Source organism: Ascaphus truei, chromosome 4, assembly GCF_040206685.1.
Source record: "Ascaphus truei isolate aAscTru1 chromosome 4, aAscTru1.hap1, whole genome shotgun sequence".
NCBI lineage: Eukaryota > Metazoa > Chordata > Amphibia > Anura > Ascaphidae > Ascaphus > Ascaphus truei.
This window is the reverse complement of record NC_134486.1, coordinates 121,445,508-121,467,550: the sequence shown is the minus strand read 5'-3', so window position 1 is coordinate 121,467,550 and position 22,043 is coordinate 121,445,508. Positions and strand designations below refer to the sequence as shown.

Genomic DNA, 22,043 nt, shown 5'->3' with positions numbered 1-22,043 from the left:
ACTAAATATACAAACATATGTTCCATTTCCTTTTTTTAAATTGGATTTAGTTAATATGTCTTTTTCTGTTTTTAAATCATACACATTGTATAAAACGAGGTAAAAAGAAATACAATACTTTTTCTAAAGCACATTGACTGTCATTGCTCTGCCCTTTCTATGTTTATTATCACGTGGCGCAAAGCATTAAAGCTACATCTCCACGCGAGAGTTTGACACCTCATTGATAGAGCCCTGCCCTGGTTGTTTAGACGTTGCTATGGAGACGTAGCTCTTGGCAACGCGTGGAACATTCCGAATTCGAATTCATTGGGAGTTGCGAGCCGCTGCGTTCTATCTGGGTCCCCCAAAGGATGAGCAACAGCGGTATCACCAGTACCACCGATCACCCGTCTCCACCCAGCTCAGCAAGACTCGGTGCAGGCTATGCGAGCAGACGTATTGATGCGAATAGCAACGCAGCTTTCCGCGCACTCTCCCCAACTATATCCAGAGCCAGAAGTGATTCCGAGGTACCTTCCTAATATTGCATTATGATGAGTATCACAGTTATTTGTTGCATATTGTTATTAGTAGTACTGGTATTGTAGCTATATATTATTGTCGATATTATTGCTATTATTATTAGTTGCATTGGTTAAGTCGACTGTTACTGTAGCTCTTAGTTATTGTATTGTTAGTATATTAATGTTAATTATTTAGAGATCCACGTGTGATTATACTACAGGTACCAAGTACTGTACTGTATCAATGGGATTTATTACCAAACGGATCTCCCCCTTCTGTTGTCATCTAATAATTTTATATCATCATTATTTCGAAAATGGGGTCAGAATATACATTTTTTTGAGTATCTCAGATTAGCATTCATTACTTAAATGGTCATACTGATAAAAGTCATTTTCCATTCAAAAACATTTTTTGGTCCAGATTAATCCCCAAATCTCCCTGAATTGGGTTATTTAAGGCTGACACCTTCTTTGTTACTTTGTTGTTGTTACTATGAATATTATTGTGCTGATTTTAATTCGCTGTATTATTGTGACACTTTGGGTGTTGTTCATTAAACTGCGATAGTGCCGAGCCGGCACTAATGCACAGAAACTCTCATTAAAGTCAATGGGAGTTTCCTCTGTGCGATATTCTCCCGGCTGGCAGTATTGCAGTTTAATAAATAACCCCCTTTGCATTGCTTCATTAGGGTTACATACTGTATGCTAATCTGTTTCCTTAATCAGCGTGGCCTGCAACGCATGCTTGTTGTAATATAGAACAATAGGAATAGGAGTAGGAATATACATCTCCAACTAGTCTAAACGTGACTGTTGCTGACCAAAACTCAGCTGTAACAAAAAATTGGACATAGCATTGCATCTGACAAAGGGATCTTCTCAGGAATATTCTATGGAACCAATGCTAGCCAAGGTGAATGGGACTTATCTTACGCTGCATCTCTAAGTGGGGAACACTGAGTCCCCAGTGTAGGCTGAGGCGTGTGCTGCAGGAACAAGATCCGCTCCTCTATGATGCCGGGCCCAGTAACTGCCTGCAAGCCGCATGTACAGATTGCGATGCGTGACCACATTTTTCCAAATACAAGAATCTTGTCTTTGCTAGTGGTGACGGAGGGCTGGCCACGTCATGGCGACGGTTCAGCCAATGAGGGCGAACCAGACGCGTGACGTCATGGCAGTGCCCCTGCCACGCTCCCCCCTTGCCCCCGTCGCAATCATGTCTTTCCCCGTGCAGCTCAGCCACAGGCCGCAGAACGCGGCTTTCACACATGCACGCGCCTCCTGGCGCCCGTGCACAGTAACTGCCTGCAAGCCGCATGTACAGATTGCGATGCGTGACCACATTTTTCCAAATACAAGAATCTTGTCTTTGCTAGTGGTGACGGAGGGCTGGCCACGTCATGGCGACGGTTCAGCCAATGAGGGCGAACCAGACGCGTGACGTCATGGCAGTGCCCCTGCCACGCTCCCCCCTTGCCCCCGTCGCAATCATGTCTTTCCCCGTGCAGCTCAGCCACAGGCCGCAGAACGCGGCTTTCACACATGCACGCGCCTCCTGGCGCCCGTGCAGCAACTGATACTGGGGCCGTAGCCAAACTCTGCAAGGATACATCAAAAGTAAACAAGATGTTTACATGACAATTACATACAATTTGCTCTTGCAATTTCAAGGAAAATATACGCATGGTTGTTGTCTTACAAAATCAATAATTTTCTCTGGTGATGTTAATTCGATAAATCATGATCAATTATTAACAATGACACTTAGGAGATAACGCATGAAGATAATCATTGCTTTAGCCCACATGTACGGCATGCAGCACATACACACATGAGGTATTTATGTATTTTATGAGTCTAAACAGCTTTCTATGCTTCTAGTTAGTAGTGTTCATGGGGAAATATTCTATGTACCATACAATCTACAGGTATGTACAGTTTCTGGATCAAAAATGTATATATCTTATGTGTGACTTAAAGATCACATTTCCGATTAGCTTAGCAAACATTAGAAAGTTTTGTATTCTATGTTACTGGAAAAGAAAAATGCGTTTATATATATTTATTTTATATGTATTAATGTTTTTTTTTTTTTAAGGGGCAAGATCAGTTTAACCTACATAGAAGACACACGGATGACATGGATGATTTACCTGCAACCCGTAGTCTTGGAAGGTACAAGAAACATCGTGAATAAATGATATACCAAAGCATGCACATTACATACTGTATGCACAAGTCTCGCTCTCTTTCTCTATACAGATGTACAGCAAATATAAATACCACATGTGAGCACATTTACATGTCTCAGACAGGTCTGCCAATCGCCACTATCTCTAAGGCCACGTCCAGGGTGAAGCAGAGCGCACGTGCACGCTCGTGCTCAGCGCGATCAAACACATTGCGACAATGTGTTAGCCCTGAGTGCACACGTGCTGGTGAGCGCTCCGCTCTCAGCTGTTTGCCGAGACAAATTCTTTTGAATTTGTCGCGCTTACCCTGGTCACCAGCGCAGTTCAGCCAATGAGGGCGAACCGCTCATGTGATGTCACGAGCACCCCCCACCCATGCGCGCAACTACACTAGACACTAATCTCCCCTGCTCTCACGGCACAGCGTTCGAGCAAGAGCGTGCACGCTCTCAGCCTGGACGAGACCTTAGCATACAATGCAGCCAGGGATTCTGGGTAATGACATGCAAATGAGCACTCAGTGTGTCACCTTTTGTTTCTTGTCCATTTTAACATAAGCTTATGCCTGCTGTATTAGGCTGCTCTTATAGCGCCGGCAACGCAATCGATGACGTCACCCGTCGCCATTGCGATAGTTGCAATTAAAGTTTAGGCAACGTCGCTGGCTAGAAGGCCAGTGATGTCATAAAAGGGGAAGGCAGAGGGATGGAGAAGCTCTCGGATTGGCCACAAGGGGAGACCGTTGCTGAAAAAAAATCAAATAACAGTGATTACCAGTTTTTTGGTAGCCTGTTGCTTGCTCGCGCCGTCGCGTGCACTATAGGCTCCGACGACGGCGACAATGCATTTGTTTTTTTACGCGATGGCGCGTCGCTGTTGCCGGCACTATAATTGCAGCCTTACACAGCTTTTCAGCACAGCCTGGGTTAAAGAAGTGCATATCCAGTAAACAAAAAAGGAGAAACATTTGTGTGCAAAGTTCTGCCTTTTTCACTATTTTGTATTATTTTTGTGTAACTGGTTAATTGATTTAGGAATTTCTGATTTTTAAAAAAATGCCTATTATGTGATAAAATTGTGAAGAATTCTATCTTTGAGTGCTGATTCCGCCTTAGGTTTTCTTTTTTGCATACTTTTTGGGCCCTTATAGAGGGAAGAAGGGCTGGGAATTTCAAGCACCATTTTTTTATACTGGTTTTACAGCCATTACTAACACATAGGGATTGTAGCTGAGTTCCTTTTTCAATTTTTGGTCACTATCTCTAAATAGATTGCATGTGGTATGGATAATGTTTTTCAAAGTAGTAATTTGACTACAGAGAAAATTAATAGAGTTACATGTATGAATTGATAATATACACTTACTGTACCATTGTCTAGAGAATGTGTAATTTGGCCAATGTCAGACTGCGGGATAAAATAGTACTGAAAACAATACATATTCACATACTGTAAATCCAGTGATACGTATATGGTGGATAGATAGGGAGTTCCAGTCATGCAACATCAAGTTTATTTAAGTCAAACCTGCCTTACCCCATTATTATCACATGGCATAAATTGCTTTCAGTGCAGCCAAGGATTCTGGGTAATTACATACAAATGAGCACTTATCGTGCATCATGTTTTGTTTCTTATCCTCTTTAATGTGGATCCCTTTAGCTTACGCTGGGATGCGGACAGAGTTCCCAGGGTCCAGGACTAGAGTTTCGACAGGCAGCCCCCCAGTGTCGGTGGTCTTATGAGCCCCCCCCCCCATTTCACCCCCAAATACATGCTAAACCCCCCACCTCCAAATACATACAACCCCCCCACAACCCCAAATACATACAACCCCCCAAATATATACAACCCCCCAAATACATACAAAACACCTTGGGGATGGTCTCAGGCCTCTGGTGCTATGGCTCTCCCCTAGCTGCTGCAGGCCTTCTGTTGGGCTTCCTTCTCTCCCACGCTGTTTCGGCCTTTCTCCCTCACTCTCCTGTGCCCAGTCTCTCTCTCATGCTGGTGCACGTGCTGACGTAATAGAGAGGCCCTGCGCGGGACAGTGAGGGAGGCCCGCAGCTGGGGAGACCCAGGGCCCGGTGGCCGGACAAAGCAGTTGGGCCCAATCTCTGGCCGAGCTCAACTTCTTTCCCCTTCGCCGGTCCTGTCATTGCTACCGGGCCCCAGCTCTTCCCAGCTGTGGGCCTCCCTCACAGTCCTGCGCTGAGCCTCTCCCTCATGCCGGTGCGCATCGGACCAAGCTTCCGGCAAGCGCCGATGTCAGAGAGGCCTGGCAAGCACCGGGGTGAGTGAGGGTGAGGCAGACCCAGAGCTGGGGCCCAGCAGCAACAAGAGGAACGGCAGCTGGGCAAAGAAGTTGGCCCAACCTCTGGCCAGGCCCAATTTCCAGCGATGGGCGGGCCCCAGACACTTGTCTTGACTCTCCCCCCTCTTTTTTGCTGACCTACGAATTATAAATACATTTTGCACACAAACAGGTTCAGATATGGAACTGCTTTTAATCCCAACCATTTATGTTGTTTGCTTTTAGAAACAAGTGCAGAACAGAGCCTCTAAAGGTGAGTGAATGAGATCATGATACAAACACTGGAATGGATAGCACAATGATCAGTTTATAAAGGCTAAGGATTTATACATAAGGACAGGAGTTGTTACTGTATGGAGACGCGAGAAGGTGAGAGATGGTGGATTGGGTAAACACCAAAGCAGTGGGTCTACTAGCAGGCAGAAAGACTATGAAGTGTGGATAGATTCCTTTCTGCCACATGGTATTAGTAATGTTATAGATATTTTACTCCTTTGCTGCCCATGCATTGCAAAGTGGTAGCAACAGTGACAGTGCCTGAGGCCTTCTACAAAGTTGCCAGCCTGACCCACATCATCAAACAGATTGTGATGGTATGTAGTGGACCAAAAAGCCACTAACTTTTTTGTTTCCAAACCGACATGGCTCACTTTTGAGGGACACAATGACTCAACAAATCTATATAATATCTCACAAAATACACAATACAAAAGCTATGTTTTATATTTCACAGTAAAGGCTTTTCATCCCGCCTGTCCTTATGAAACTCATAAGGAAGGGAAGTCTATTTATTTGATGGGTTAAGTGAGAATGCATTTTCTTAGGCTCAAAAAGCTTTTCCTTAGTGCAGAAGCATTGGCAAGACACAAACTGGCAATTAGAAGAATTGTTGTATGTAAAAATCATAGTGTCTGGAGTCTTGGCCTTGCTTTCTAGTTTACAATGACCTTTAGCCTTTGTATTCTTATCTGTTAACTGACACAGCACTGAATTAAGTCAATACAGAAATGGTAATGCAATAAATAGTTCTTTACCTAACAGCCCTAGTCCCATTCAGAAGAAATGTGGTAAAATTGTGGAGGGGAGGGGTATATACCTCCTGCATTAGCAAACTATACCTCTCCCTACTAAGGGTTAAATATCCAGGGGAGCTTCTGCAAGCACAGCCAGGTGCAGATCACCTGTCCTTAATTAACAGAGTATAAGAAAGGCCAGAAAAAAAAAGAAAAGTGTACCGGGCACGTCTGTGAAATTAGGTGAAAAGTTCTGTGTATTCACACAAAGTGCATAATCACCCAAAATATAATGTGATAATTATAATCTTAAAATAAGTGTAAATATAATCAATATAATAAACACCCCCACCAAATAGGGACATATAAAGAGACTTATTACAGCGTATATATTAAAGAAAAAGCTGCTCAAAACCCTTTATCCGGACCCTTTGCTTAGTCCAAAAGTAATCTAATTATCTATTGGCTACACCATATTTTGTTATTTGATTTTTCCACATATTGAACAACGTGAACTACCAGCGCTCCCCTTACTAGGAAGAAGAACAATTACTATATAAGAAAGGCCAGGCTGGATCCGTTTTCTCTTCTCCCCCTTAGGCTGCGCTTGTAGTGCCGGGGACGGAGACGCAACGTCGCGGCAAAAACAAATGTATTACCGCCATCGCGTGCGCTTATAGTAAGCGCGACGCGACGGAGTGGCGCGAAATTTGGAAGCCGGTCAAATTTGATTTTTCAGAGGCTGTCGCCACATGTGACAGCCTCTGAACCAATCGCGTTTCGTCCAGAGACTTTGACTCCTAGTCTCCCACAACACATTTTTTGTGCCAGCTGAGCCCAAGCACATCAGCTGGCGATCGCGCACAGTTCCGCATTATTTATTTATTTACCGGCGGTTCGCGCATGCGCAATGGCGATTCTATAGGTCTCTAAGATCCAATCTTTCCCTGCTACAGCATTAAGCTCACACATGCGCAGTAACCATTCACATTGCCTAGATGCACTCTCCACTGGCCCGTTATCATGTGACAGGAGTCTCAGTACTCTGACACTTCAACTCCTCATACACACATGCGCAGTTAACACTGCCGACGTGGCAGGAGTGTTACAGCGTTTTCACTGTCATCTGACAGTCTGGTGCTTCTGTGCAGCTCCTGTATACAGCATGTAAGCAATTATTACTTTACATCATGTGTTGCACCTGTTTGCTTTGGGGGTTTAGGGTATATATATGTGTTATGACTCACTCTGTTTGTTCATCACCTTGAGAAAGGTCCCGTGTGGAGGACCGAAACGTTGGTTTATATGTCACATTAAATACCAATTTTTTTGACTATCTTCTGGAGTGCTGCCTCTGATATCCACTTACACGGTATCGTATAGCCTATATATATATATATATATATATATATATATATATATATATATATATATACGTGTGTATATATATACGTGTGTATATATATATGTATGTATATATATATATATGTATGTATATATATATACTGTATATTCTGTGAAATTAATTACACATTTTATAGGTAGGCTTTTGTACCTACTGTAACAAGTAGAGATGGGCGAAACTGTTAAAAAAATGTTTTGCGAAATTTCCTGAGCTTTCCGTTTAAAATCTGTTCTGCGGTGTAAAATCCATCGACGAATTGTTCCAGTTTCAATCCGTGTGGATGAATCCAAAACCACCATCTGGATCAAACCCGCTGGTGCATTTTAAGAATCCAATCCGTGGATTCCGCAATCCCTTGGAGAGTTTTACCAATCCAATCCGTGGATTTAGAAATCAACTGCTGGGTTTTAATTATCCAATCCACGGATTACGGATTATGCAATCAGCGGATTGGATTGATAAAATCCACCAACGGGTTGCAGAATCCGCGGATTGTCGGAGTTAAAAAAAAAATGTGAAAAAGACGAATCCCCCTTTTTGGGGCTGATTTGCGGAAATCCACGGACTAAAGGAACCGGCCGAACGAAGGCGGATCCAAATCCACAAAAAAAAAAGGCACACATCTCTACTAACTAGACACCTCTATGCTGATGACACACAAATGTACTTTTCAACACCCGACCTTACACCTGCTGTACAAACCAAAGTTTCTGAATGTCTCTCTGCTATATCATCCTGGATGGCCCTCCGCCGCCTTAAACTCAACATGGCTAAAACAGAGCTCCTCATGCTTCCTCCCAAACCTGGCCCTACTACCTCCTTCCACATTACTGTTGGAACTACGATCACTCACCCAGTAGCCCAAGCACGCTGCCTAGGGGTCACACTCGACTCCTCTCTCACATTCGCCCCTCACATTCAAAACATATCTAAAACCTGTCGCTTTTTCCTCCGCAATATAACAAAGATACGCCCTTTCCTCTGTTGCTCGACTGCTAAAACTCTGACTCAGGCCCTCATTCTCTCCCGTCTTGATTACTGTAACCTCCTGCTCTCCGGCCTTCCTGCATCTCACCTGTCTCCCCTACAATCTATCCTAAACGCTGCTGCCAGAATCACTCTACTCTTTCCTAGATCTGTCTCAGTATCTCCCCTCATGAAATCCCTCTCCTGGCTTCCGATCAAATCCCGCATCTCACACTCCATTCTTCTCCTAACTTTTAAAGCTTTACACTCTTCTGCCCCCTCCTTACATCTCAGCCCTAATTTCTCGTTATGCACAATCCAAGCGCTATGTACACTGGCGACACACTTTATTCGAGCTCGGCTAGTCCCACGAATTCGGGTATACCCGGGTGTATTGAGGTTTGTGACTGTTTTCTGCCCGAGTGCATTGAGGTATTTTCCAAGCAGGGATTGAAGCATTTTATTCCCGCTGGCTGCAATACTGCACAGTATATATATATATACTGCATTACAATTCATGAATTTATGCCATCTGGTAGACACGCGATGCATTGCAGCCTATTAAATCCTAATCATTATCATTTAACAGATCAGCCGCCCGTCAGCCAGGCATGAACCCAGGCTGGGAAGGCAAACACAACGGGGCTTGTCAGAGGTGAGGAGCGGCGCATTCCAGGTATCTGCCAGGTACATACTGGGTATTTGCTCGAATAAAGTGTGTCGGTGCAGTACATTAATGGCGCTATATAAATAAGGACATACAATACTACGCCGTACATGTATTGTATCGTATGTCTTTATTTGTATAGCGCCATAAATGTACATAGCGCTTCACAGTAGTAATACACACGGTAATCATCTCAATAACAAATAATATAAATAACAGGTCATGGGAATAAGTGCTTCAGACATAGACGTAACATTTAGGAAGAGGAGTCCCTGCTCCCAGGAGCTTACAGTCTAATTATATCTAATAATGTCTGAGCTCTTTAACAGTATTGTAAATCCAATGTGTATTGCTAAGTGCGACTTGAGCTTTAAATATTGCGTGTACCACAATGATTTACTGAAATGAATTGATTAGGATTCAGCACATTCTGTAATGAGGGAATGGAAATGCTGGGTATGTTTTAAAATGGATATTGTCATTTTATCCACTCTGAGTGTTGATGTCTTTATTTCTATTTATAATCTATCGGCATCATTTAAACTCACTGGTTCCTCTTATTAAATAATAATTCATGTTTCATTTAAACAGTTCGCTCGCGTGCATTATAATGACCCCATTGATTTTTCTCTCCGAATAGTTATCTAATCTGAAGTCAGGGAGAGCACATAGTTATTTCTTGTGCATGTTTTGACATAAACAAGACTAGTTACTAAGAAGCTTGTGCAAGGGAAACAGGTTTTGTTTGGCCTGTGTATCCATCCACCAAGTGCATTATATACTTTTATCAACATCTCCTTTTGACTCAACCTCTTGGCTCCATTGTACAGTGTTGTCACAACTAAACTTTTACACACACTAATGATCAGGAATAACTCAAATAGGGTCACTTTACACAATATGTAACATAGCAAAACTGAGGTGATATGCATTGATTCAAAGCCATTATTTCCTTTGTAGGCAATGACAAATCTTTGTATTAAAAAAGCTGACAGAAAAGTACTTTAGAGTGTAAGGCCACGTCCATAGAGGGGTTGTCAGTGCTTGACCGCGCTGACGCTGAGGCTCGCCTGCTGAGCGATTTCATGCCCATGCAGGCGAGCCAGCGGGCGCGATCGGGAGGCGGGGGGAGACTGAGGGAGGCGGGGCAGTGACGTTGCTGGGCCAATCGCCCGCGACGCGCCGATGTCACGGCGCCGTGACGTTGACGCTGCTTCGCGCTCATTGGATGTTTTCAGCCGACAGCGCTCTGAAAAACAGTTTGGATGTCGGCTGAAAAATCCAACGCCTCAGCACGCCTGCGGACGCTCGTGGAGTAATATATCTACCCTAGTGTTAGCCATCCCATGTGTTTAGTTCCAGTCAGGACTTTGCTTGGAAAATTGTGCGGCCTGGTGCAAACTGTGAGTGCGGAGCATCTGACGCTCCTTGGAACCCCTACCTGTGGGGCGGTTGCAGCGGAGCACTAGATGGAGCCCCAACCGCAGGGTCCTGAAATGGAAGTTGGTCCCCACTAGAAGTCGGACCCGGCTTCCCTGATCGCCACCTGTTTAATCAACTACAGTTAGTGCTCAACAAACAATTGAACTATATTCTGCTTTTCCCTGCCAGGGCAACTATGACCCCCTACTTTTGGATATTCCTGTCACCCGAGAACAGATGAATCATTACCGGATAATCGCAGAAAATGCTCATAGTGAGCTCGCTGCTCTGCATGTGAAGTTTGAAAGTGCTCAGTCTGAGGTGAGGGTTTTACACAAATGTATCATTCCAACTTCATGTACTCAATGTAATCAAGAGTTTTAAGGGCCTATTCTATAAACTCAGATAAGGGCATTTCCGTGATATCCATGCTGGATTTGCATCTCATCGTATTTATTAAGCCTTTATCGCAAATGAAGCTTGTAGGGCTGTAGCCCATGGGTAGGAAATGTATAATTATTTTAAATTTTTTTTCTAAATAAACACATGTAATTATATATATATATATATATATATATATATATATATATATATATATATACAGCTTAACCCCGTTATAGCGCGATCCGCTATAACGCGAATCGCTTATAACACGGTATTAACGTGGCTCCCGTTTTAAGATTAAAAAATCTTTTATTTAAAATTAAAAAATATATATATATATTTTTGGGGGGGTGGGGGGGATGGGGGGGTTTGGGCAAAATTGGGACAAAACATTAATAAAAGCTTAAAATAAAATAAAAACACAAACCCAGCAAAACAGCACAATAGAACAGAAGAATACTGTATAAGTGAACAGGACATAAGCTGAAGATCTCCTACCTCTCCTCTTTATGGGACTGTGCTGCTTCTGCCACTGCTCTGTGGGCGGCTGTGGGCGCTATTTGCGGGCTGTGGGTTGTGTGCGCGCTCTGTGGGAACTCTGTGTGCTGTGGGTGCTGTGTGAGTTCTTGGCGCTGTGGGCGCTCAAGGCAACGATCACAATGCACCCTACCACTTCAAAGGCCAGCATTTTTCACGTTAACCGAAAGACCACACAGAATTACCCCCTTGCACACACAGTATCCCCCCTGCTCACACAGTACCCCCATCTCACACAGTACCCCCCATCTCACACAGTACCCCCCCTGCTCACACAGTGAACCCCCTGCTCACACAGTGCCCTCCCCCTGCTCACACAGTACCCCCCTGCTCACACAGTACCCCCCCTGCTCACACAATACCCACCCCTGCTCACACAGTACCCACCCCTGCTCACACAGTACCCCCCTCCTGACACAGTAACCCCCCCTGTTCACAGTACCCCCCTGCTCACACAGTACCCCCCTGCTCACACAGTACCCCCCTGCTCACAGTACCCCCCCTGCTCACACAGTACCTCCCTGCTCACACAGTACCCCCTGCTCACACAGTAACCCCCCCCTGCTCACACAGTAACCCCCCCTGCTCAAACAGTAGCCCACCCCTGCTCACACAGTACCCCCCTGCTCACACAGTACCCCCCTGCTCACACAGTAACCCCCCCTCCTCAAACAGTAGCCCACCCCTGCTCACACAGTAACCGCCTGCTCACACAGTACCCCCCTGCTCACACAGTACCCCCCTGCTCACACAGTAACGCCCACCTCACACAGTAACCCCCACCTGCTCACACAGTAACCCCCACCTGCTCACACAGTAACCCCCACCTGCTCACACAGTACCCCCCCTGATCACACAGTTACCCCCTCCTGCTCACACAGTACCCCCTCCTGCCCACACAGTACCCCCCTGCTCACACAGTACCCCACTCCTGACACAGTAACCCCCCCTGCTCACAGTAGCCCCCTGCTCACAGTACCCCTCCTGCTCACAGTACACCCCTGCTCACAGTACCCCCCCTGCTCACAGTACCCCCTGCTCACACAGTACCCCCCCTGCTCACATAGTACCCCCCTACTCACACAGTACCCCCCTGCTCACAGTACGCCCCCTGCTCACACAGTGCCCCCCTTCTCACACAGTACACCCCCTGCTCACACAATAACCCCCCCTGCTCACACAGTAACCCCCCCACTCACACAGTACCCCACCCCTGCTCACAGTATCCCCCCCTGCTCACACAGTACCCCCCCCCTGCTCACAGTACCCCCCCTGCTCACACAGTACCCCCCCTGCTCACAGTACCCCCCTGCTCACACAGTACTCCACCCTGCTCACAGTACCCCTCCTGCTCACAGTAGCCCCCCCCCCCTGCTCACTGTAACCCCCCCTGCTCACACAGTAACCCCCCTGCTAAAACAGTACCCCACCCCTGCTCACACAGTACCCCCCTGCTCACACAGTACCCCCCCTGCTCACACAGTACCCCCCTGCTCACACAGTACCCCCCTTCTCACACAGTACCCCCCCTTCTCACACAGTACCCCCCCTTCTCACACAGTACCCCCCCTGCTCACACAGTACCCCCCCTGCTCACACAGTACCCCCCTGCTCACACAGTACCCCCCCTGCTCACACAGTACCCCCCCCTGCTCACACAGTACGCCCCCCTGCTCACACAGTAACCCCCCTGCTAAAACAGTACCCCACCCCTGCTCACACAGTACCCCCCTGCTCACACAGTACCCCCCCTGCTCACACAGTACCCCCCTGCTCACACAGTACACCCCTTCTCACACAGTACCCCCCCTTCTCACACATTACCCCCCCTTCTCACACAGTACCCCCCCTTCTCACACAGTACCCCCCTGCTCACACAGTACCCCCCCTGCTCACACAGTACCCCCTTGCTCACACAGTACCCCCCCGCTCACACAGTACCCCCCCCTGCTCACACAGTACGCCCCCCTGCTCACATTGTCACACACACACTCATACTGTCTCACACACTGACACACACACAGTCTCACACACTCAAACACACACACACACACACACACACACACACACACACACACACACACACACACACACACACACACACACACACACACACACACACACACACACACACACACACACACACACACATACACTGTCTCTTTAAGGGAGCTTGCTCTCGCAAGACGGAAGCTGAAGCAGGAAGCAGAGACAGGGAGAAGAGCTGCCAGATGCCGGGTAAGTGCTCCGTGAGGTTGCCGCTGCCCCACCGGGTCTGGAAACGCTGGGAGAGTTCTCAGCTTTCCCCCTCCGGCGGACGCGGTACCACTGATGCGGCGGCCATTTTTTTCCCGCGACCCCGTTTAGAACGCGAGGTCTCGGGTGGCCCCCGAGGACCGCACTATAACGGGGTTAAGCTGTTTGTATATATATATATATATATATATATATGTATGTGTATGAATGCCTGTGAAGTTAGAGTAAGCATGTGTGTGTGTTTGTACGTGGGTGTGTATGTGGGTAAATCTTAATTCATAAAGCGCCCACAATGTATACAGCGCTTTACAAAAGGTGTGTGTGGAGGGGGAGTGTATAACAATGGTGTGCGCAGGTGTTGAAATGTAAGAGGGCGTTTCATTTATGTGCATTTGTGTGGTTACTATATACTGTAGTCCCTAAAGAGATAGAATTACATTGTACATTTGTACTGTATGTGTAAGACAGGTGTGTGTGCATTCATACAGTGCAGTATTTATAGACATGAGTCTTAGCACTTGTGGGAAGAGAGTTCTCTTGTGTCAGGGAAGTGGCTCATGAAGATGCAGTCTCGGTTTCGGCCACCGGTGAGTGTCCCGAACAGTTTAATACATTTGTATTCATGCAACCGTCTCTCTTTTGGTGTTCTGAGATTACCTTTGAGTATGGCCTACCCCTCCCCCCGGTGTAGTATGCGATTTATGACTTAAGGTGTTAGATGGTCCCTGAATGCTTGTGATGTGTGTGTGTGTGTGTAAATCTTAATTTATAGAGCGCCCACAGTGTGTACAGCGCTTTACAAAAGGTGTGTGTAGAGGGTGTGTGTGTATAACAATGGTGTGGGTAGGTGTTGAAATGTAAGAGGGTGTTGCATTTCAGTTCATGTGTGTGTGCCTACTATCAAGTCCCTATTGGTATAGAATTACCACACACACACACACACACACACACACACACACACACACACACACACACACACACACACACATACACACACACACACACACACACACACACACACACACACACACACACACACACACACACACACACACACACACACACACCTTCCACTAAGGTTCCACTGCAGGAAGGGATTCTGGGAAACTACATGCAAATGGGCACACATGTCACCTTTTGCCTGAAAAACCATTTACATGGATCCATATAAGCAAATGCAATGGTGTTCACACAGCTTTAAAGCACAGCATGAGATTAGATGCAAAGCCAGTCAAACCACTCACAGACATTTTTTTAAAAATTATTTTATTATGCAGTGAATCGTTACAATAAAATTAGAACAATACATAAATCATTTTCCAAAAGAAAAAAAACTGCGACGTGCACAACGGCTCAGTGCATAACCCATACATCTCTTGTACATTTACTTTTATTAATGTTTTCCCAAAAGTAAGAAAAACTGTGATGTGCACCATGGCGCAGTGCATTACCTATACATATGTCATGCATTTAGGTCAACACATGTCATACATACAGCATCTCAAATTTTATTTGCACAGAAAAAACTTTTGGAGGGGGGCGGGGGGGGGGGGGGGGGAATGGTATTAAGTTCTCCTCCTGTGAATCAGCCTGCGACAGTTCTGTACCGACATCCTCTTCTTCCCCTTGGTCAAATGTTACCTGGCAGTTTCCTCCACTGGGTTGCACCTGGGGCAGTGCCTCACGAGGCTAAGTCTACTTTCGTACTTGTCGGCCCTCACGGGGGGTCCTCTGTGTATGGCCCGCTATGCAATGTCTTTGTGCTTGTTCATTAGTCTTTTCGATGCCACATTCCTCCACACCGTTTCAAAAGTGTTGGGGTGGAGTCCTGGGACCGACTCTATGATATCCTTTGCTCTGGTCATTTTGTAAATGACCTTGGGCTTCCACAGATCTGGTTTTACTCCCTCCAGTTTGTTCTGCCTCACGAAATTCCTGACGTCCTTGTAGAACCAGACCATGTTCCAGTTGTAAGGGATGGAGCTGTCCCACTTGTCCCACCCCAGTGCTTTCCAGAGTGGCAGGAGTAGGAAGCGGGACATGGAGTAGCCAGAAGAGTCGTTGTCACAGTCTCTCAGGGTGATTCGCTTGCAAAGAAAGCACGCAGCATAGTAGGGATGTCAGGAATTCCTTTACCCACCTTGCGCGCCTCCTTGTTCATCACTTCGCGCTTGCCTTTTTCCATCTTGGCTTCCCAGATGAAGCGGAACACTGCCATGGAGATTGCCTGACAGGTTCTGCTTGAAGGTGGCCCCGCCTGAGCCACGTACTGCAGAACAGGAAGAATCTCGTTCTGCAGCACCAATTTTTTTCCCTCTATGGTGAGGGGTCTGAGGCGCCATAGTCCTAATTTCTGCTTCACTTTGCTCAGTCTTTCATTCCAGCTCAAGCTCAGCTCAGATGCCCAAGATTTTGATGAGGCCTGCTCTGATGGGAAAGGGCAAGGGGTCGGCAGTCAAGTGCCAAAGCCCAAATAGCTTGGTCTCTGACTTCCCGCAGTTGACTTTTGCTCCTGAAGCTTTCCCGAAGTCCTCACACGTCTGGACAAGCATCTTCACCGACTGGCTATCTGTGCAGAAGATGGTGACGTCATTCATGTAGAGCGAGCACTTCACTTCACGTCTCTGGGATCCTGGCGCGACGATCCCTCTGATCCCTGCGTCTCGTCTGATGCACTGTGCGAAAAAGCTCTATACAACAGACAAAAAGGAGAGGTGAAAGAGAGCAGCCTTGCCTAACCCCTGGGAGTACAGGGAAGGGGTTAATCTTCCATCCATTCGCGATCACCACACTACAAATATCAAGGTACATCAGGTTAACATAAGAACAGAATATCTCCCCCATCCCATACCCCCACAGCCCCCTGCCCATGAAAACATGGGAGACACGGTCGAAGGCCTTCTCCTGGTCCAAGCTGACCAGGGCCCCATGTACACGGCGGTCTTTGATGTAGTGGACTGTGTCCTGGATTAGGGCAAGGCTTTCTGCGATCCTGCGGCCTGGTATGCCACACGTCACGTCTGGGTGGATGATCTGTTTGATGACCTTCTTTAGTCTGTTTGCCAGTACTTTCGCTAGGATCTTGTAGTCCACATTCAAGAGCGAGATGGGACGCCAGTTCTTGAGGTCGCACCTCTACCCCTTCCGTTTGTACAAGAGTGTCAGCATTACTTCCCTCAGTGTTGGGGGCATCCTGCCATCTGCTTCCATCTCCCTGTAAAGCTCGAGCAGGTCCGGGCCGATCAGGTCCCAAGGCTTAGTGTATAACTCAGCTGGGATACCATCTCTGCCCGGCGTCCTACCCGTCTTAAAGGATTTGGTTGCAGCGTGGAGCTCTTCCAGCATCCGGGGGGAGTTCATGGCTGCTTTTCCTGCCGGGTCGATGGTATTTGTAATCCCTGACAGGAATTTGTCAGCTTGGTTTCTGTGTGATGCTTTTGGGGAGTAGAGGTCCTTGTAGAAATCCTTCACGACTCCCATGATTTCCTCCTTCCCCTGCTAGACGTTGCCATCTTTGTCACGCAGCTCCTTTAGGGGTGTGTGGGTGGAGAGGAGTTTCTGGAAGATAAAGGTGTTGCATTTGTCACCCATCTCCAGATTCTCCACTTTGGTACGGAAGATGATTCGTCTGGATTCTTCCTCAAAGTGTCTTCGCAGGCTCTCTTTGGTCTCTTCCAAGTCCTCATCCACGTCTCATCTGCAGTGTCTGAGGTCGTGCAAGGATTGCAGCTTCTGCTGCAGGCCCCTGAACACCCCCTTCCTCTCACACGCCAGGCATCTGCATTTTGCCTGCAGGAAGCAGCGGATCCTTATCTTTGTGAATTCCCACCCCTCTGGGGGGGAGGGTGGCATACCCATTGATGAGCCTGAAAGAACAGCGGGTTTAGGAGCTGCAGCGGACGCTGCTTTGGAGGCCTCCCTTTGCCTTTGTTCCTTCTGATGCTTACCACTCATTGCCTTCACAGGGTGGGTTGCAGATGTCTTCTTGACTGCCACCTCAGTTGTTGCCAGGGGGCGCTTGGTTTCGAAACTTTCGCCGCGACCTCTGTGTAGCTCCTGCTTTCAGCTTGCAGTCCCGAAACATATGGGTTGTCACCCCACACAGGTCGCAAGTTTTCTGGCCGGGGCAATCCTTGGTGTCGTGTCCAGTGCTTTTACATTTCCTGCAGGTTCCCATGGTGCATTGTCTCCACTGGTGCCCACTGGCCTCCGCAGTTCCCGCAGGCCTGGGTAAAAAAGCCTTCCTGAGCAGCCCGCAAGTGAAAAGCTTGGTCAGTCGCATCTGGATCTGCCCTCAAGCGAACAACCACGCTCCACTTTCCCACCCAGTACCCCAACTTGTCCTTGATGCGGCTCGGCTCCTTCACTACAGTGCAAAAATGCCGCAGAAAGGTGGCAATATCCGTTCCAGGGATGTGAGGGTTCCTCACCATTACAGTGATCCTCTTCTCTTCCCTCTGAATGGGGCAGTTCATGTCGAACTGGGAGAAGGGGAGCTCCTGTTTCAGGGTCTGGAATATCTCCCAATACCACCTGCCGCGGTGACGGTGACAATAAACAGGCCACCCCTGAAGTCCTGGATGCTCAGGATCTCATCCGGTGTAAAGCCTGCTTTACTCACCAGCTCCTTGGCAAAGGTCTCAGCGTCCAATACGGGGCGCTGTCCATTAACCTCCCTCAGCTGCATTACCACTGCCTGCCTCATCCAGGGTTTCAGGAGGGGGATCCTCCTGTTGTTGCAGCTACCAGCTCCAGGGTTGGAGCTGGGGCTGCTGCTGCTGGCAGTGAGGTTACTGCTGCTGGAGGGGAGGTGCAACGTCACCTGGGCTGCTGGACCTGGTAGCTGCTGGGCCTCCTCCGTCTGTCTCCTGGCTGCTGGTAGAGGTACTCGCCAGGGGTGCTTCATCTTCCTCCGAGCTTTGCGGGGGGTGGTCCTTGCCGGCGGCTCCTTGGAGGCTTACATCCTTTCTGCTCCGGTCTGGGGGACCGCTGTTGCCTTTCTTCTCGTCGCAGGGGGTAGGTCTTTGTCGTCTCCTAGGGCCCTGGCTAGATGCTGTGATAGTAGCCAGGGGTTCTTTTTGCTTGGTCCTGGATCGCCCAGAGATCGGGTGTGTCACCCCAATCTCAGCATGCAGCTTAAGCCCGAAGGCGATGCTACAAGGCCGAGGTGTAAGACCGTCTCTCTCTTTCTCATGTTCCTGGATCGCCCTGAGATCAGGTGCGTCACCCCAATAGCACCATGCAGCTTAAGCCCGGAGGGGATGCTACAAGGCCGAGGTGCCGGACCATCACTCTCCCATCAAACCATTCACAGCCATTTGTTTTAATCCCTCCCTTGTGAACTCAAGCCGCTTCAGCGGCTTGGGTGCTCTAGCTTGAGATTGTCCTTCCGAAGTCGAACAAGTCCTGTTACTGCTCCCAAGGATCTTCAGTCCGATGGCCAGGAAGGTCCAAGGGTACCTTGACGCCATCCTCCATCAGGGTTCTGGACGTCCTCCTCTTTTTTCTTCGGCCAGAAGGCCCACAAGAAAGTCAGAATCTTTGTTTTTCGGTCGGAGCCTACTTACCCAGGTTGTTTTCTCTCCGAAGCGAGACAGTGACTATCAGTGCTTCACTGCATCTCCTCCGCATACACATACAAGGTAAGTGCTATGTGTAAGTGGGTGCATTGCTACAGCGACCATAGCAGGACACCAAGTGCTGTGTGTTGGTGCCGGGGCACCCCCGATGGGACGGGCAGGTTAAAAAAATTCACCCCCCCCCGAAGGCCCAGTGGTGACGGGAGTGAGGGAAGTAAATCCGTAAAATCCTAGGTCCAAAGCTAGGGAACCGTTCGCCGTACCAGTGCTGTAGCTGCGGAAGGGCATAACCTTGCCCACAGTGTGCTACTCACGTTTAGGTATTCTACTAGGGACACCCCCCCTCTGAATTTCTCATGCCGGGGTACATGGACCCAAGAAACCTTGGGCTCATCCCACCTCTCGACCAGGCCAGAATACCAAGTGTGTGCCACTGTCCATCCTACTCCTGCCACAGGTAGGATAAACACTAGATTTGATCTTAGCCTAAAGGCCGAGTGTTCATTTGCATGTCATTTCCCAGAATCCCTTGCTGCAGTGGAAGCACTGTATGCTAGGTGATAATGGTTGAAAGACAGGGTTGCAGACCTGTCTAAGACATGTGAATGTGCTCACAAGTGATATTCTTTATTGGCTATATGTTAACGTGGAGGTTTTTTGTTGCCTTTTTTACCCACCATAACTTAAAGTGTATGGTAAACCTACCCAGACTTGAAAATTGCAGCACCAGTATGACCAACCTCACACTGAAGAGAACCATTAAGGTTGAAACATGTCTGTGAGTAGTTTGACTGCCCCTTTGCACAGGCCTTATTGCGAGCTCTGGACTCTGAAATAAGGAATTGTATACCGAGGAAGTACACTACGTACACAGTGTTCTATGGATTTTTTCAGGAACACACACAGAGGACAAAATCGAAACTGGTTGGCATCTAATGTGTTGTTTCAAAGACGTTTTGCTATTCGCCAGGGAACGTTTGACCAAGGGGAAGAAGAGGATGTCGATACAGGACTGTCGCAGGCTAACTCATAGCCTGTTCAAAGACTATTCCATCATTGACGGCCTTGAGGAGGAGGACTAAACCCCCTCCCCCCCACTCCCGATACACCCAAAAGTTTTTTCTGTGCAAATAAAGTTTGAGATTATGTATGTCATGTATTGACCTAAATGCATGACATATGTATAGGTAATCCACTACGCAGTGGTGCATGTTACAGTTTTTTTTTTACATTTGGGAAAATATTCATAAAAGTTAATGTACGAGAGATGTATGGGTTATGCACTGTGCCGTTGTACACGTCGCAGTCTTTTTTCTTTTGGAAAATGATTTATGTATTGTTCTAATCTTGTTTTAAAGATTCACTGCATAATAACATTTTCAAAACAAAAAAATGTCTGAGGGGTTTGACTGACTTTGCATCTAATCTCATGCTGTGCTTAAAAGCTGTGTGAACAGCATTGCATTTGCTTATATGGATTCCATGTAAATGGTTTTTCAGGCAAATATTTACATATGAAAAAACTGCAGATTGATTGAACAGCAAAACACTCCGAAAAAGCACTGAACAACTCACCGGGTGTAGAAAAAATAAAGAAAATGTATTAAACTACATGATTAAAAACAAAAACATACTGGAGGCAAAACAGAGGAACTCTCCTCCCACACCTTTCATGCTTAGTGCCCAGCACAGAGCTGTATGTGTATCTACCCTTTGTCCGTCCAGTTGATAATGTGCAGTTCCAAACCGCGACACAGGGTTAGGAGCTCTTTACAATTCTTGTTTAATGCGCTGTCGTAGCTGGTTCTTTGGCGTGTCACAGGACTAGTACAACAAGTGTAATTTCCAAAGATGTAGTTATTTCCATCTGTAGATATGTAGTCCTGTTCTCTGTCTGTTCTGGCATTGAGATCTACACATATCAGCACTTTACCCGGAGTCTGAAAGTGGATTGCCTCAGTCTGGAGGATCTCGAAGATGTCTAGTTTGTAGTATGGGGAGTCAGAGGGGGGATGTATGCTGCACATAGGTATGTGTCATATTGATGGGTGAACATGGAGCTTTTTATTGGTAGCCACATGTGGGTATCTCCTCTTTTTATTGGGTTTATTTGGCTTTTAAGCTCCTCCTTGTACCATATTATGATTCCTCCTGAATGGCGGCCTCGTTTCACGAGGGCCACTGTGTGAGTTTGGCTGCAGGAAGGGTCAGTTTGCTCTTTGTCTCAGTGTATGTACTGTATATGTCTAAATGAGGGTTGTATCTATCACTATACAGTATGTATGGGTTTATGTACAGTATGTATGCATTAGTGAATGCATGTACTGTATACATTATGAGTGCAATCCCTGTGATATTTTTTGCCCATTATGACCCTATAGAGAGTTCCTACAATCTTTTTTTTGCCTTAATTGCCTGGTCCAACACTGGTACTGAGAATATTTAAGAAAGAGATGAAATCATGATAAATATCACCATGCTGTTTTCACTCCTAATACTTACCATGCTTTATAGTTGCTAGATCTCCGATCCAAGCTTTCCTCCAAAGAGGTCTCTCTCCAGGAGCTTAAGGCTGAAGTAGAGAGTTACAAGGAAAACAACGCACGACAATCCTCACTGATCAGCTCTTTACGAACCAGGGTAATGGAGACAGAGGAAGAATCAGGTCTGCTTGCCACTTCCAAGACACGAGCGAATTTGGCTATGCAGAATGTTCTTCAGGAGAATCATGACATGAAGGAGAGGATCCAGGACCTGGAATCCAGGTTAAAGTAAGAGGGAATTATTTTTGGC

At 47.0% G+C, this 22,043-nt stretch overlaps 1 protein-coding gene across 1 annotated transcript in view; it reads left to right on the top strand.

The window, feature by feature from the left end:
* Positions 1 to 276: 276 nt before the first annotated feature.
* The window catches only part of CCDC170 (coiled-coil domain containing 170), an 89,639-nt gene continuing 67,872 nt past the window's right edge, over positions 277 to 22,043 (top strand). The window contains exons 1-5 of the mRNA XM_075596523.1: positions 277 to 512; positions 2,614 to 2,690; positions 5,247 to 5,274; positions 10,684 to 10,815; positions 21,765 to 22,021. Of these exons, the coding sequence (XP_075452638.1) occupies positions 354 to 512; positions 2,614 to 2,690; positions 5,247 to 5,274; positions 10,684 to 10,815; positions 21,765 to 22,021 (653 nt within the window). The 5' untranslated portion in view covers positions 277 to 353. The remainder of the gene's footprint in view (positions 513 to 2,613; positions 2,691 to 5,246; positions 5,275 to 10,683; positions 10,816 to 21,764; positions 22,022 to 22,043) is intronic.